Raw genomic sequence first — 17,671 nt, 5'->3', positions numbered from 1 at the left:
GTGTGCGCCATCATCACCGTGACGGCGTCACCGTCTCCCACAACACAAGACAGTCGACGAGCAAACTAGCAATAGATGCCCTACACAGTGGTCGTAGCACCCTTAGTCGGTCCATTTACAGCGCATTTGTGGTCAGCGGTGTGTGAGACAGGCGATGGGTGTCAGATAGACACACAATGTAGATGCGGTTATTGTGTCTTTGATAGACAACTGCCAACTAGCTTTAGCTAGCAAGCTAGCTTAGTTAGCCAGAACAGGCCGCCGTGCAAGTGAACGGTCTCAGTGGGCGCCGGGCATCAGCGCTAGCTCTCAAACCTCTACATCGCTGTTACCGTGTCTCTTGCTGTTCACTCGTTCGGCTCACCGAGACAACAAGACTGGCAGAATAATGTTTGAAACAACGGCGTTTACCTGGGTTTATCAGGTTGCCAGGGCGCGCGGGATCTTTCTCTCCGAGGATCCTGAACACCTCTCGTTGTCGGTGACGTCACGCGTAGGTCTTTCGTCGAGGACGTAAAGAGACCGTGGTACGGACGAGGCGATTGGGAAGAGAAATGTGCCTGTACACCAGGATAACTGGCAATAAACTTGGTAAATCCGACGTGATATTTTGGGGAAAAGCTACAGAACTATAAGTGAAAGTAAAAAAAAAGAAGCACTGTTCCCAAAAGTACCCCGTTGTGGTGTATTCTCTCTGTTTTGGATTGGATTAGATATGATCTAACTTCCTAAGTAAAGAAAAACTAATACAAACAGTGGTTTCCAACAACATGAGTTCAAAAGAGTCGGAAGACAGTAAACATTGTGTTGATAAATCCACTGAATGTTTTTTTAAATTTTGTATTTGAAAGACATCAACAGCAGCATGACCAGCTTGTAAATGTGTTGTTGCTTTGGGACATTAATGGTCAATAGAATGAGATAACATCAACTGTAGGTCTCTTTGCAGGTATTTATTGCAAAATGTACCTAAAAAAAAAAGAGCACAGGGTACAATGGGTCTCAGGACAAAATCAATGGTTTGCAGCGCCCCCGGGCGGACAACCCCTGAGCCTTTACTAAACCAAAGGTCAGCGGCGATCCAAAAGTGAACGTCATATTTTTTAACTCTCTAAATTACATTTTATTAAATGAAGAAAAAAAGGGTATAAGATCAAATGTGATACGTGTGTCTATTTTCAATGGTGTTAAAATATATGTATTTACGACAACGCAAGCGCATGCGTCGTGGCTTCCAAGTCCCTAACCCGGAAGTAGTGTGAAGGTCTTTTGGCGATGTTTGGAGTTTAGATAACGTTTCACTGTTGTGGTTCCAGTATCGAATCAAAATGGGTGTTAAAATAGAGTTGTTTAGAGTAAGTACCAACTGTTTTTAAACAACGTCGTGGTTATTTAATATTTGTTGGTTTGAAGCTTTTAAAAGACACAAATTGGTTAATGTTTAGTGGTTCGAGCTCGCTAGTCATTAAGCTACGTGTGGTCATGATGTAATCCGGTTTCCACAATCACTCACTTGCTGATCTATTTGTCTTTGAGCAGATGACGCTGTATCTGTCCTTTCCCGTGACCATGTTCTGGATCTCAAATCAAGCACAGTATTTTGAAGAGTACATAGTAAAGAGAAAGGTATGCTATGCTGCTGTTTTATATTTGACCATACTTGATCAGTCCACTCAGAGAGGCCAAGTGCTCTTCTCGTAATAACAAATATCTTTCTCTGCTGTCATTGTTTATGGTATCCAGAGGGAGATATTCCCCCCTGATGAAGGACTGCGTGTAAGTTTTCATTTATTCATTTAGTTTAGGCTAATAATGAACCCCACTAATAATTGTTTTATGGTTTCCTAGCTGTTTTTGAAACTATCCACAACAAGCATTGTGTGTAATTAAGTCTAATATAACTATGGCTGTGAAGCACAATGTATGATAATGATTGTGCTATATTTATTTTCAGAGGAAAGAGATGGAGGCCTTCAAAGAGCGAATGCATGCTCGTAAGGAGCAGCAACGATTAAAAGAGATTCCTTTGGAAGGTGAGAATTGAGGATTATGTGTTGAAGGAATGCATATATTCCCAGCCCCACTGATGAAGGATTATCTGGCAGTATATTATTGGATAAAACAAAAACTGGTCGGACTGGAGTAAGATCATGACTCATCGGAAATCTCGGAGAAGTTAACACAGCCCTAATGTGTGTTGGACGTTCCTCATATGCCTTTAATCTACATGTGGGATTTTGTTTTTCACCAAATACTTTCCAGAATTCTGTGTGTTTAAATCGCTGATGAGTTGCTGTGATTACATTGTTATTTGAGTTATATATCCAGTTGGATCTAATTTTTTTGTGAGGAGCAATGCTTATTAAATGTAGAAATGATTTTCCATGTTTAGTGTTTTACAACATTGTATCACAGTGGCTGTAATTGAGAATTGTTTATAATGATGAACAGAAAGAGACATAAGAAAGCAAAGCATAAAGCAAATCTCCATGAACTGATTTGAATTGAGCATAAATACAATATAGCCTATTGTATAAGTATTTACTCCCTTCATATCAGATTTTATGAGAGGCACAGATGGCATCAACTATTGATTTTAGCCGTTATTCTGGGTAACATTTGGTTTATGTTCCAGGTTATCTTATTGGAAAATAAAATTTCACTAGTCTGCAGCAAGTTTTTTTAGTGAGCTCTATATATTTGTTGCATCATTGTAGATGAAAAACAACTGGCTGCACCAGTGATGATTCAGTTGTGTGATGCTGTGAAAAATAAATTATTTTATTTTCTGCATATCACTGTTGTAAAAGCCTTATTACATCCACTGGTTTGTATAAAAACAGTTGAGGGGGGGGGGGGGGGGGGGGGGTTGACGCAAGAGGCACTGGCTATGTGCATTTCTTGTTAACATATACTTTTAATGCTGTTTCTCCTTAAAGTCAATGTTGGTTTTGTTTGACCACTTTCAGCATTGATGGTTGTGCTTGGATTTGAAGATATATCTGATGTGCTGTACATCCTACGGCCACATCTCTAACCTTGGGTTAAAGATCCCACTTTGTGACCTGAAGAGAGCTGGTTTGACCAGCAGCCAATATTTATAGTAACATGGGCAAAGGTATTGACTGTGCAAATGCAGAGAAACATGTACTCTCGGACCATCAGCACCGGTTCCTCCCAAGACTGTGTTCTCTCCCCTCTGCTCTTCTCCTTGTACACCAACAGCTGCACCTCCAGTCACCAGTCCGTCAAGCTCCTGAACGCGGATGACACCACCTTCAGTATCATGACATTATTGAACTCATCTCTGGTGATGAGTAAGCCTACAGGTGCTTGGCCACTGCCAAGGACAAGGACAGACTGCGGCGTATCATTCGCTCGGCTGAGTGATTGGCTGCAATCTGTTCCTCCACAAACTTGTTTACCTTAAGGACCCCGAGGCAGGCAGAGAAGATTGTAGCCGACCGCTCTCACCCTGGACACAAACTTTCTGAGTCAATTCCATCTGGCAGGAGGCTGCAGTCCATCAGGACCAAGACTTCACGCCACAAAATCTGTTTCTTCCCATCTGCAGTTGGGCTGATCAATAAAGCCCAGGGCCCCCACTGGCTCAGACACTTACATGCCCAGGACAATTTCTTCCAGTTGCACCCCCTTGCACAACTGTTTTCTTTTATTATACATGTAGACACTTTGATGACATACTTGTTTTATCATACTCTTATATGTTTACCATATTTGATTGTACATTTTCTATTTTTAAATAATGTCTTATTCTATCACACTGGGTTTATTATTATGCACCGATCACCTAGCCAAATACCTTATAATGAACTTCGCAATAAACCATTTCTAATTTAACACCCTATAGGAAGTGGAATGATGGTGCTATGACATATCTACAGCGCTATTCCTTGTGCAACGCCACTTATCTGATAATTGTGCCCAGAATATCACAACAACTATGTGCTCGTTGGAGTGCAAAAGCAACAGTCTATATATATATATATATATGGGAGAGTGCCATGGCTTGTCCAGACACTCTTAAGTATTGGATGTGTCGAACCTGCTGAATTTCACACCAATCATGTTGAAGTGATGATGTGCTTTTTCTCCAAAGCTCATCAAATGATACTCTCAAATATATTTAGCAATAAAAAAGTGGCCTGTTTGTTATCTCAGTTGATCTCTTGAGGCACTGGCAAAAGAGAGTATGTATGTCTTTCTTGCAGCTGTTTCTTTTTTTCCTGACTGACATTCATTTTGGAAATCAGTAGTATTTTATGATGTGATTGTCAGAACGATGATAGCAGTGTCTACAAGTTACAATGAATATCTAGAAAAAGCAAGAACTAGCGAAGGCTTGATTCAGGACTTAATAAATAATATAATGAATGTAGTTAACTGATATTTCCCAGACGTTTTGTATTTGTTTCAACCAGGTTACAACACAACATTAGGATGAAACCTGTGAGACGTGTTCATGCAATATTATTATCAGCCAATAGGGGGCGATATTTCACTGTCGACGGCCGTGAGCTCGAGTCATACGAGCTTTAACAACAAGGAAGTGACCGACCGACGAGCCAGCAGATCGCTGTCAAGATGGCACCGAGTGGGCTGAAAGCGGTAGTTGGAGAAAGTAAGTTATACATCCGTTTAATCTCTGTATCCGCTTTCAGAAGTTGATAACAACTAAAATACACGGGTCGTGGACTCGATTCGTCTCGTGGGAGCTCTTTGAACCTTTATCAGAAACCCCGCTGGTCGACCTCAGGTTCTTCCTGTTCTAGTCCCAATTGAAATACTAACCTGAGGGAATACTGACCAAGTCATTGATACACATTTGTGTTGTGTTGCTCGTGTGAGTAACACCGTTGACCAAGGATAAATGGGGCTTTGTGGTTGGCGGATGTATAAATCAAAAAAGTCTCGGCGTCAGTGGCAGGTGTTGTGACGATGGTCGGGACAGTGCACCATAGAGCTAACGTTAGCGAGCTCGCGCCGACAGGAAGTCCGAGCGCTTTACTTGAGATGGACTCAAGTGAAATCAGCCGTAACGTTTATGCTGTACGTAATTAAACGTCCCTCAAATTATAACTTTAGTAACACAAAGTGTTTAAAGTCGCTGATATTTCAATATTCACTTTTTACAAATAGCCTTACTATTGTTTCAATAACGTCATATAATTATTTTAAAGTATCTGTTAAATCTTCATATAATAATGATTAATTACAACATTGTGTGTTCACAAATCTCTACAAAGACAAATAGCGTTATGTAATTGTAATGGCTATTTTTTTTTTTACATGATATACGTTTATATAACATTTACAATTATTAGCATTAAGTGGGTTAGTTGTTCTAAACAACTTATAACTGTTAAAGGTACATTTCTTTAAATACTGATGCAACATTTTCATTATGTCACAAGGAGGAGTGTGGTGTGAAAAACCAGTCACACAGAATTGCTCAAATCTTTTTGCATTTTTGCACTAGTTATACCAGTTTCTCTGACCTTGCCCATGACTGAGACACCAGGCCATCAATTACTTGCTATTTTTTGCACTAGGCCTATTTATAAATGTGCGTTTCGGAGCGTCCTGTTTCTTTATTTTTCAATTGCCTCTGACTTGAATATAAAACACATGTTTTTGGGGCTGGGCTTTGGAAATCTGCAAACGTTGTTAAAGCGTTGGCATGTGGACAGGTCTTATAAGCTTGATGTAATGCTTGGAAATATTGTTGTCGACTGAAGTTAAGTTAAGCGTAGGAGGCGCAGGCCTTCTTCCTTCCCACTTTTTGTCACTATAATGCCAAATAAGATATGTCACCGCAAGTAATAAACTCAGAGCTGTGACAGAATAATAGCATTCTGTGAGAGACAGACTGATGCCTGGCAATTGAGCATGCAGATATTTTGCAACATTTTAAAGATGAACAAATATAGGCTAAGATTAAGACTAAAACTGGTAAAATGGTTTGATGATCTGCTTTAAGGTGGAACGCCTGAGCTTCCAGTACTCATCTTTTCCAGTTGCTGTTTTGGTAATGGGTTGGGCATGACACAACATTTGTCAGTGATTCATTTTCCACGCGGTCCCGGTTGGTACAGACTAGATCAGTGGTTCTCAACCTTTTTTCAGTGATGTACCCCCTGGGAAATATTTCTACAGCTGAGTACCCCCTGACCAGTGCAAAGCATTTTTGGTTGAAAAAATATATATAATACACAGTGCAGTGTCTGATTTAATATAGAATATATATACAATTTAGTTTATGAATTTACACTTGTATTTTATAGAATATTTATTAATTGGCTATTTTTAAAGGATTTTTTTTAATGGATGCTCATTTTAAATATATAGTTAAAAAATCTCAAGTACCCCCTGGGGTGCCTTCACGTACTCCCAGGGTTACACGTACCCCCATTTGAGAACCACTGGACTAGATTATACCTATGTAGTCCTGAAACAAATATGTATCCAGTGAAACATTCAGAAACCTCACCAATTTATTGTAGGAACAATTCACAACATAGTGATTACAATGATCGTTAACACAAGGTGGATAAGTAATAATGTTTTTCTTATTAATGGACTGTGGGATTTACCAGCCAATTATCACATCAATTAGCAGATGTGTTTCTAATAAGGTTAAACTAGGAAGTCAAGTGATATCACATCAATGTAGTTCTCAGCTGAGGTGGTAAGCCACCCAGGTCCTTGTGAACATTTGACGGCCTAAATAACAGCCACACTAATATATTTTGTTTTCTGGAATAGCACCTTTGCTCTGTTGCTCTGTATGTTTTATTTAATGGCATTTTAGACAAGATAGCCTACTTCCACAATAAAACACTTCACAAGTCACTTGAACAACGATGCTTTTGTCTGACCTGTACACTGTAATCGCAACAATTTCACATAAGGAAGTTGCACCTAACTGACTGAGTTGGTAAATACAAGTTCTAAATATGGGTTTGTTTCAAGAAAGTTCCTGGTTCCTGTTTAAGAGAGTTTTAGACACACAGCCAACCTTTTACCCTTTGACTGTAGGCATAAATGACAACATTTCAATTCACATGTCTTTTTTACTCTTTAGCCACTGATCCATTACATTGATTAAATGTCACTCTTGTGTCATACTTGGTAAAGAAAAATATTCCCAAATATGAATGATATAAATTGTGAATAGGTGCTACATCAAAAATTTGAGTCACTGTAAATCATAGTTATCACATCAATTATTATGGCGTGATGTTAGTTCTGTTTTACATAACCGCTTTGACAGATATTTCTGTATTGGAGTCGTTGCTAAAATGCACTTAAACCTTTTGTTTTGTGCGGCGCAAGAAATGTTTCTAAATTATTGATTATTCTGTAACAATACATGCATTTAATTCTTCTACAGAAATCCTCAATGGGGTCATAAAGAGTGTAAAGAAGGATGGAGAATGGAAGGTAACTGTTTTCTCAATAGGAATGAAGAAATCCCCTGATTTTGTCACACTGAATTTATAACCTCTCTTTATCGTGTGCTTCTCCAGGTTCTTATCGTGGATCACATGAGCATGCGGATTCTGTCCTCTTGCTGCAAGATGTCAGACATTTTGGCAGAGGGTGTGACCAGTAAGTATGCAGATAATTAATGGCCTTGCATCATGTGGACCAGTTGCATACACGAGGGATCAAGCTTTGGAAAAACAAAACAAATCAATCAACTTTCTTCAGGCGTTGCTTCATTTTTGCCAACCTCTTCAAACTGTCAGAGAGCAATCGGGGGATATTTATAGCTGTCTTGTCACATACAAATGGATGGCCATAATATTTCTTAAGTTCACATATGTGATACAATTTAAAAAACTCTCACCAGTCTTAATAAAAGAAGAACCAAATGTGTGAATTTCCCATGGGAGATTGGTGTTATTCCAGCACTCATTGATTTTATTTTTTCCCCCTTTACAACATGATGATGATATTTTATTTGCAGTTGCATATTGATCAAGTCAGATTGTTTAGATTTATTTTAAAATCGTCTGTTTTATGCTTTTCAGTTGTGGAGGACATCAATAAACGTAGAGAGCCCATCTCTAGTTTGGAGGCCATTTATTTGATTTCACCTGTGGAGAAGGTCAGTTGTTGCCTTTTACCCTCTACAAGATCTTCTGTGTTCATTGTCATTTTTCTCATTATCCTACATTTTAAACAAAATTTGTTTTCAATTACAGTCGGTTCATGCTCTCATTAAAGACTTCAAAGATGCTGCTTTTACTTACAAAGCAGCACACATCTTCTTCACCGATAGTAAGATTGTCTTTGTCTACTGTGCACATTTTAATACTGTTTAAACCTATAGGACACAATATGCTGAATACTTACATTAACATAATGCCATTTCTAATTTATTTAATTATGTTTAGCTTGTCCAGATGGTCTCTTTGCTGAGATTGGGAGATCCAGAGTTTCCAAAGTTGTCAAGACCTTGAAAGAGATCAATGTTGCTTTCCTGCCGTATGAGTCTCAGGTAAAGAATGATCCCCTCTTTACTTGAAATAACTTGATTCTTTTGCCCACATTGTTCTAAATCCCTTTTGGTGACCAACAGCTCCCGAGGAAATGATCTGGCTAGCTGCTAAATGCTCCATTTTGTTCAACAACCACTAGTTTTGTCTGTCTGATGTTTGGTGGGTTTTACTACCAGGGTTGATTTTTGACGAGGCAAGTAGGATACAGAGGGTTTATCACTCTACTTGCTGCTTGCTGAGCCACGAGTTAAGAGTGAAACAAAAGAGTAATTTCTAAGTGTATATATGTAGTGGGTGTATTGTATTTCTAAGTGTGAAATGTTTATAATGTCTTCGTATTTTCCATTTTTAATGTAAAAAGTGCAGCTTGATTGTTGTAAACATAAATTATATTGTTAAATTTGAGGCAAACCTCAATCCCTCTCCTCCCTACAGGTGTTCTCCCTGGATGATCCAAACTCATTGTACTCCTTCTACAGTTCTAAGCCAAATGAAGGAAAAGACAAAATGCTGGAAAATCTGGCAGAGCAGATTGCGACCCTGTGTGATACACTCAAGGAGTACCCTTCAATCCGTTACCGCAAGTATGAAAGCCATGCATAAAAGTAATCTGAAAGCAGCTTTCCACTAAATTTGCTGATTCAGATGTTTCTATCTATCGAAGGGGACCAGAGGAGAATGCCAGGCTGGCTGAGGAGGTCTACCAGCGCCTTACTGCTCACAAAGCTGACAACCCAAGCATGGGAGAGGTTAGGAACTACTTGGATCACCACCGACAACCATTCTTATGTGCTCTACTGTATTCATATAATTATTGTATTCTAAATTCTTAAGCTGCTTTTTTCCTGCTAGACCAACTTTTCTGCATAAGAGAACAGACTTGCTTTGGGATTCGGCAGCTTTCACCTTCACTGGTTGAGGACGTTTCTATGGTTTCTGGGTTTTAATTCCTGTATTTTTCTCACGCTTTGCTGGACCTTTCCCCTTTTCTCTCCTCCTTTTCTGCTTTCTTAGTTGACAATTCCTTAATCCTGAGATGGGTCTTAAAAGGCATGTATTACTGATTTTTCTTTTTGCCGCCATACATCTGAAGTGCATAACAAGGCTGTGCTGTCTAAGCATTCTCTATATTATTATTTGTTTTACTGTACTTTACAATTTTGCCACCAGGGAGGGGAGGGATGAACTGATATTGATAAAAGCTGATAAGACTTTCACTGCATGACAGATTTACAAAACGATAATGAAGGGCCTTAAATGTAATGCATACTGTAGATTAGGTCCTAATTTATTATGCATGTGTGCATCAAATCTTTGAAAAGGCTGAAATGATATCCCTTATGTTTATCGGTTTTAGGGTGCAGATAAGGCGCGATCCCAGCTTCTGATTGTTGATCGTGGGTTTGATCCCATCACACCTATTCTTCATGAGTTGACCTTCCAGGCAATGGCCTACGACCTGCTGGATATCAAACAGGATATCTACTCGTGAGTGAGCATCGTATTACATATAGACTGCTGCTCCTGTGCTTCTCCAGATCACTGCACTGTCTTGGGCAAACCATTTCTCCATCGTCAACTGTGTTCTATGTGTGTACTTGTTGTATTTTTTTAAAGGTATCAGTCAACCGGCATTGGGAATTCAAATGACAGAGAAGTGCTATTGGACGAAGATGACGAGCTCTGGGTTCAGCTGAGACACATGCACATTGCTGATGTCACTAAGTAAGTCTGTCACAACTAGAGGAGAATATCACTCGTGTCACTGTCAACCATCCCAACAAGCTTTGGTCATTGCTTTCTCCTGGAAACACACACTCAAAGTTAGCAATTGTACACTATACAATGCCAATAAATTAAAGTGATTAGTTACATAGTAGTGTCATTTTTGATTTATGACAATTGATTTATCTGTAATAATCATAATGAAGCTTGTACATTTAGTTAACACAAAACATACAACAACTTTGGGGATGTCTGTCTATACACGTTTACTGTATATACAAGGTCACATTTTGATCATGTAAGGAACTTAAATCAAAGATCTAATTGGAATCGAACTAGCATTTTGGTTGCTCAGTAATATTATTATTAATTAAACATACGCCTGCGTAAGGTGACTAATCATTTTCAAAACCCATTGTTGCAGGAAAGTGACGGAGCTTCTTCGCACCTTTTGTCAGAGCAAGAGAATGTGCACCGACAATGTGAGTGTTCATGCAGTTCTCATTGGTTCAGTTATTATTACAGTCTATGATATAAGATGAAGACTACTTTTATGTTTTAATGCATTTTTTAATCAAAATTGTTTTGCGTCCCAGGCCAATATAAAAGATCTCTCTCAGATGTTAAAGAAGATGCCTCAGTACCAAAAAGAGCTGAGCATGGTGAGTGGGATGAAGATGAACTGTTAATATTATCATCTAGTGATCATGTTTCTATTTTCAAGCGAGTACTCTGAACTGTTCAGGATCAGGACTTAATACTACAGTGTATTTCCCTCAATAAGGACATTTCTGACAGTAAATTAAACAGTTAGTTTAATCAAGTCTCAACTTAAATCTTGCAGTTAATTTGGCGTTACATTAACGGTCCATCATGTCAAGAATCTCTGGAGTAGCTCCAGAAAGTTTCCCATCAGAGTTGTCGGTCTTGCCTGTAACTTTAAGACAATGTTTGTATAGGTGTTATAGATCATGTGATTTTGTTATAACCTCATGAATTAATAATAATTCTAATTAATTTTCATTCACAGTACTCTACTCACTTGCACCTAGCAGAAGCTTGTATGAAGACATTCAAGGCCTCTCTTGATAAGCTTTGTGAAGTGGAACAGGTCAGTACTCTTTTAGGTTGTACAGTCGGAATTCAATCAATTTAATGTCTTCACTTATTCTGAGGTAAAGTGGGACCATTTAATATTCTTGGAATTTGTCAGTCTGTAGTTTTTGTGTCACAGGGGATCAGTTAAGTGTCTTTCTCTGTCGATGCAGAGTGACCTCGACGTTATGGCTTTTATTTATAGCTCCACTGATCTTGTGATGTTTAATGTAGAATCGTAATATTGCATAAGAAGCTTGGGACCGGACATCAACATCCATATGTATATATATATATCTGCAGAAATGCAGAAGAAGCTATGTCATTACTGGAAAGGCATTTAATAACACATATCCTACTTAGTAATGTGGAAATCCCTCCATCAATATGAGCCTGGGATGAAGCCCCGGTCCAGAACAGAGCCAAACCCCAGTGTTTTGTTTGTTTGAGCCAAACATGCTTTGTCTCCCTGAGGGGATGCGTTCTGCCACATTTAGTCCAGTATCAGATGAGTCCAAAGCACACAGGAAATTTTAAGCGATGCATGGTTATGGCATTATGAAATGCAAGTGTTAATGGGACCTTTTTGTATGGGTGAATCACTCAACTGCACTAATGGAGTGTCAGCATGTCTGAAAGCTGCCTCTTTAATCCAATGGGTATGTTCTGGCTCAAAGATGGACAGTGTGATCCAACCAGCAACAGCTCCTTCTCAGCTGTCAATTGTTTCAGTGCTCTACATTGTTTGGGCAACCCAATACAGATGTCTGTGTGTAGTGTTATAAACAAAACAATGTGTTGTGTCTTTTATATGCTCTTGGAGCCACTCACTCGTTTCAGTTGCTCACAAAATGTTTTGTTGTGGATTGGCGCTAAGGTTGAGTCCAAATTCATCATAAAGCTTCACAGGCCACACAGTTCCTACGATAAGTGTAAAAGCAAAGTCAAGTGGCTAAAATGTGTCATTAAATGCAACTGAAGGTTTACTGTACAATCTAGGATAGTGTCTTTCATCAAAGAGATTTAAAACTTTCTAAGAGGTTTGGTGAAAGTGTCAGAGCAATAGTGCTCTGACCCTTTCACTAAACTTGTATTCCTAAAACCATAGTATTGCCATGAAAGAGAAAGGAAAAAGATTCAAAGGTAAGTCATCCTACTGTCAGCTGCCCTGTGAGTCGTCTGTCAGCTGACTGTTGTAATTGAGATTGTAGTTGAAGTTAATGTTTAAACACGAGAGTCTTCCACAGGACCTGGCAATGGGAGCAAATGAAGAAGGGGAGCCTCTAAAGGATGCCATGAAGAGCATTGTTCCTGTGCTCCTCAACAATGAAATTGAGACCTATGATAAAATCCGCATCATCCTGCTGTACATATTCCACAAGAAAAAAGGTGCGATTTTGTCAAAACTTCCTATTTTAACCAATACAACATTTTAAAACCAACCTTTTTTTGTGCACAAAAGCATTCTTGTATTTGACTGTTACAAGAGTTAACATGATACAAGTTGTGAAGTGTGAGAGAATCAAGTGGTATCATTGCCTTCACCATTTTTATATATCTGGTTATCCATGCAGGCATCGGTGAGGAGAACCTTGCCAAGCTGATCCAGCATGCAAACATACAGGCTGACAGCAACATCATCACCAACCTGCAGAACCTGGGCTGCAACATTATAGCTGGGGTAGGTGTCTAGATTTCAATGTGGTTATAGTTTTAAAATATAATTTCCCCTCAGTATTTGTTACATAACGTCATGTTGTTTGTCAGGGCCGCAATGATGGGAAAACACTGCCAGATCGCAAGCAGCGCACAGAGAGCACCTACCAGCTCTCTAGATGGGCTCCCATCATCAAAGATGTCATGGAGGTATTAAAACCCAAATGAGGTGTCTGGTGTGGCAGGCACACCTGCTCAGTTTTGCCCTTCAGATTTGTTCACTATCTGTGTTTCTGTAACGCAGAGTGCCATAGAGGACAAACTGGACCGAAAGCAGTGGCCATTCATCTCTGATCCGGCTCCCATCAACACGACTCAGACAGCCATCAGGTAGGTGCTGCTGGAAACCCAAATATGAACTGCACATTGTTACTTTATTACAATTCACGATGAACACAAGTAGATAATTGGTTAATGATTAACAATCAAAATACATGTTGAAATGTGCCTTTTTTCCCCTAATTTCCAAGGTGATATTTGTTAATTAGTTTAGTTAATTTCAGTATTTTTGCTATGCTTTCTGGATCTCTATTCCTGTCATTTTCATTCTCTGCTCAACAATTCTCTGTCTGTTTATGTTCCCCTGCCCTTTCACATGAACCTAATTGGTTTCATGTTTTCGACTTGTCCGTCCGGTCCATTCTCGTGAATATGATATCTTGGGAACGCCTGCAGGGAATTTGGCACAAACGTCCTTTTGCACTCAAGGATAAATTTATAGGAGTTTGGTGGTCAAAGGTCATTGACCTCACAAAACACGTTTTGGGCCATAACGCAAGAATTGGTATGCTAATTATGACAATTTCACACAAATGTCTAATAAGATAAAACGATGAAATGATAACATTTTGGATGTAACATGGATGTAAATTAATTGCAACATGACTGGTTGGCAGAGGCACGTAACCGGGAAGCGGTAATTCTAACTGGGGGTAGCAGACAGATTAATGATGTCAAATAAAAGCTTTTATCCCTGTAACTGAGCCAAGCTTGAGAAAAAGTGAAATAAAGCCAGTTTTACTTTTAATAATTTATAATCCCCCAGGGAATTCCTATCATGATGACGGTGCTTAGGAACACTCTAATGGTCTGGATTCACTTCTAATCTGCACAATGCTCGTCCCTTCCTTTTTAGCAAAGTGCAGAATTAAAACTAAGTTGTCAATCATGTTCACACAATATAGACTGGCTATATGTCTATATATACCGTATATAACCAGACATGACAGTTGGAAAAGTTAATTTTATATCTTTTTTTACATTATAAAACTGATTAGCAGAGGTAAGCGGATCACATCACTCCAGTTCTGAGGCCTTTGCACGGGCTTCCTGTCCAACAAATAAGTGACTTTGATATCCTGCTGCTGGTTTATAAAGCACTGAATGGTTTAGGGCCTAAATAAATTTGTGATCTGCTGCTGACTTATGAACCACCCCGACCCCTCAGGTCATCTGGGACGGGTCTACTTTCTGTTCCAAGAGTCAGAACTAAACATGGAGAAGCAGCGTTCAGCTTTTCTGGTCCACATACCTGGAATGCTATATCAGTGATTTTCAACCAGTGTGCCGTGAGAGATCATCAGGTGTGCCGTGGGAAAATGTCCAATTTCACTTAATCGGTCCAAGAAAATATTATTTAGTTGCCGCAAATAATTTTCCATTGTTGAGCGTCTGAGCCTGCAATATAGTGGCTGGCCTAGTAATTATACACTCTTCCATGCCACGCAATAATGACCTACCATATATGCTGTATGATGCTACAATGTGACATTTTGTAACAGTTTGGGTTGTTAGTGTGTCGCGTATTTATTTTTTTGCGCTATATTACTAAAGCTGCAGGTCTGAGACCCTCAGCTCCTTTAAATCCAGATTGAAGACTTTTCTGTTTGCTGTTGCCTTTAATTGAACCAGATTCAAGGATATCAATCAATTTCTGCATCTCACTACTGCATTTTATTTCTTAAATTGCACTGCAACTTTTATTCTATTGTTTTGCTTATGGACAGTTTTGCATGTTTTAATGAATGTTCTTAATTGCTTTTAAATATAGTTTTATTCTGCATTATGTTTTGATGCTTTTAATGTTTTCTTTTGTGAAGCACTTTGAATTGCCTTGTTGTTGAAATGTGCTATACAGATAAACTTGCCTTGCCTAAGCAAAGCATTAAAATAACAAAAACACGCAATACTTACTTGCGCATCCTCAGCTGATTTTGAGTAATGAGCATTTTGCTTCCAAACTGGAACAAGTTCAGTTGTTCAGAATTTTTTTTTCACATTTATTTATCAAGGGAATCTTTATGTGAATACAGTATAAGAAAAGCATTGCATACCATTAAAGTACTTGCTATTTTTGAAATTAGGTATGATTATTGATTGTTTTAATGTAATGAAACTGGCTGCTCACAAACAGCCCTTAGTTTTAGTGAAGTTACTAAAAAGTAAATTATTGTTTTAATTCTTTTACAGCAGCGCACGGTTTGGACATTGGCACAAAAATAAATCTCCAACAGAATATCGCTCTGGCCCTCGACTTATTATATTTGTGATTGGTGGGCTGTCACATTCAGAGATGCGCTCCGCCTACGAAGTCACTCGAGCCACGGACGGGAAATGGGAAGTGCTGATCGGTAAGTAATCGCTGTTGAGCGCGCCATGATTGTCCAAAAAAAAAGCTTCTTTTTATTATAAATATGACTTTCTCCTTGACAGGGTCTTCTCACATCCTGACTCCAACCAGCTTCCTCAATGACCTGAAGAATCTGGACCAGGTTCCTAATCCTGATTGTTAGATCGGTAGATCCTGAACAGGGAAGAGCACACTGGAATAAAGGTTTAGTCTTAGATGTAGCCATGGAAGGAAACATGTGTGATTCTGTATTTTGTTGTTTCGAAATTGGGCTCTGTATACTGTTGTGATTGAAATTGTATTAAAATATTTAGACATTCTTAATATCTTGATTATTTTACTATTCTCATTCAAATAGTTATTTTTGTTACTACAATATATATTAGATTGTCCTTATTTTGTACTTTAAAAATCGCATCATTCCCTGAAAACTGGATCATTTCACACCGAAAATCTTATCAAGTCTAATGTGGATGTAAATAAACCAATAGTATGTAACGTATATTAAGTGTGGAATACTTTTTTCTTCTTCTGGTACCTCTTTTTGCACAGTAAACATATGCTTTCATATATTGCTTAGAGCAAGTGTGGTGGGTGTTTGTTTCTTTGTTGTGAAAAATGAGTAATAAAAGAAACATATTCACTTGAAATTGGGTCTTGTGCGTAGTATTCCAGTGGACTTTCACTTTCAGCATACTTTGTTTTAAATGTGAAACAAAAAAAATTCTACACTTATGTCCAATAAGTATTTTGATACTTTATGGTTCCGTTAATCTCGCTCCATGTTAAGAGTACAAGGTAATTTACCATTTGATCCTTTTCACCAGTATATCATGTATTACTTTATTTTTTAAAATATATTTGCATACATGATTTGAGTTAAATGTTCTTTTTATCACAGCATTGCCCGTTTTGTTCATCTCAATATCACATACCATACATTTACAATGTGGGGGCTTTAAAATGCAAGTATAAACTTTAAGTATCGCGTTAGGTCAGAAGGGAGAATCTGTACACCTACCGGTGAAAAAGATCATCCCTCACCATGTTGAGGATTATGTTTTCATCTGGGATTACAGATGGCACTATTACGATCAGGACACTGGCTTGGCTCTTAATGGCAATGGGTTAATACTTGGGACTTAACTCTTTTTAAAAGCTTTCCACCAAGCATATCCAGTACACATTTGGAGTAGCATCAATCAGGAGCTGCATTCCCATGGCACATCAAATAGATACATTCAAGAAGTTTTGCATGGGTTCTTCGTCACTTACTGAAAGTACTTTTGTGTAACTTTCTTTACTGCTTCCCATTTGATCTTGTTTTCAGTTGGGGAGACTTTCCCTTTTTTAAAAATTATATTCTGTGATGGAGGCTGCTGAAGTGGACTCAAAATCAGAAGCTACCGACACTGTGCTGGTAAGAACTTTGTAGCCAAACATTCATTCCTATGCTTGTAAATTTGTGTACATTTGGCCACTTTGTTTTGATGCCTTGTTGACTGATATTTTGGTTATTATTGTATAGAATATAATTCAGTATCTTTTAGTTATTTGTGTACAGTTTAATTCTTGTGACCAAAAGAAGCAAACCGTTTAAGCTACCATATGTATTCTTCTCCATGGTATTGTATTTGTTGTCTATGTAAAATATAACATTTTGATATTACTTTCACTTTTTGCATTGGTCCCTATCATGGGTTCCAGGACTATTACTGTGAGAGAGTGGAAACAAATTAAAATCTTTTAAAAATAATAACTTTTTTGCTTTTGGCAATTAGCCAAAAATAGTTTAGGACAATTAAAGTTGTGATAGTTCACACTATATGCTTTTCCTTCTGGCTGATGTTCAACAGGAAAACCCAGCACTTGAGCAGATCTTCAACATAATGAGTTACTCACAGCGTGGACGAATGGATGAACAGTGTTGCTCCTTGAGTCCTGTTAAAGCTGGACAAATCAAAACCACACTTGCAGG

At 38.4% G+C, this 17,671-nt stretch overlaps 2 protein-coding genes across 2 annotated transcripts; both read left to right on the top strand.

Moving 5' to 3' along the window:
* Window positions 1-1,280: 1,280 nt before the first annotated feature.
* Window positions 1,281-2,793, top strand: pet100 (PET100 cytochrome c oxidase chaperone). The gene is made up of 4 exons (XM_079233351.1): window positions 1,281-1,355; window positions 1,540-1,626; window positions 1,744-1,776; window positions 1,955-2,793. The coding sequence occupies exons 1-4, from the start codon at window positions 1,329-1,331 to the stop codon at window positions 2,042-2,044; spliced, it is 237 nt and encodes a 78-aa protein (XP_079089477.1). The 5' UTR covers window positions 1,281-1,328; the 3' UTR covers window positions 2,045-2,793.
* Window positions 2,794-4,584: 1,791 nt separating this feature from the next.
* Window positions 4,585-16,343, top strand: stxbp2 (syntaxin binding protein 2). Its single transcript, XM_079233812.1, has 19 exons — window positions 4,585-4,642; window positions 7,415-7,464; window positions 7,551-7,632; window positions 8,058-8,134; window positions 8,232-8,307; window positions 8,424-8,527; window positions 8,964-9,112; window positions 9,193-9,277; window positions 9,886-10,016; window positions 10,146-10,253; window positions 10,678-10,735; window positions 10,850-10,915; window positions 11,284-11,364; window positions 12,596-12,737; window positions 12,923-13,029; window positions 13,116-13,214; window positions 13,309-13,394; window positions 15,534-15,694; window positions 15,777-16,343. The coding sequence occupies exons 1-19, from the start codon at window positions 4,606-4,608 to the stop codon at window positions 15,854-15,856; spliced, it is 1,779 nt and encodes a 592-aa protein (XP_079089938.1). The 5' UTR covers window positions 4,585-4,605; the 3' UTR covers window positions 15,857-16,343.
* Window positions 16,344-17,671: the final 1,328 nt, after the last annotated feature.

The sequence above is a fragment of the Taurulus bubalis genome, assembly GCF_910589615.1.
Source record: "Taurulus bubalis genome assembly, chromosome: 17".
In the NCBI taxonomy this organism is placed as follows: Eukaryota; Metazoa; Chordata; class Actinopteri; order Perciformes; family Cottidae; genus Taurulus; species Taurulus bubalis.
The sequence above is the reverse complement of the archived record's forward strand: the minus strand, read 5'-3'. Positions and strand labels throughout refer to the sequence as shown.

Excerpts from the sequence above, each read along its gene's own strand:
- pet100 (XM_079233351.1), top strand. The coding sequence starts at position 1,329 with ATGGGTGTTAAAATAGAGTTGTTTAGA. Across the intron at positions 1,356-1,539 it reads TTAAAATAGAGTTGTTTAGA|ATGACGCTGTATCTGTCCTT; the intron begins GTAAGTACCAAC and ends GTCTTTGAGCAG. Across the intron at positions 1,627-1,743 it reads AGTACATAGTAAAGAGAAAG|AGGGAGATATTCCCCCCTGA; the intron begins GTATGCTATGCT and ends TATGGTATCCAG.
- stxbp2 (XM_079233812.1), top strand. The coding sequence starts at position 4,606 with ATGGCACCGAGTGGGCTGAAAGCGGTAGTTGGAGAAA. Across the intron at positions 9,113-9,192 it reads CCTTCAATCCGTTACCGCAA|GGGACCAGAGGAGAATGCCA; the intron begins GTATGAAAGCCA and ends TATCTATCGAAG. Across the intron at positions 12,738-12,922 it reads CATATTCCACAAGAAAAAAG|GCATCGGTGAGGAGAACCTT; the intron begins GTGCGATTTTGT and ends TTATCCATGCAG.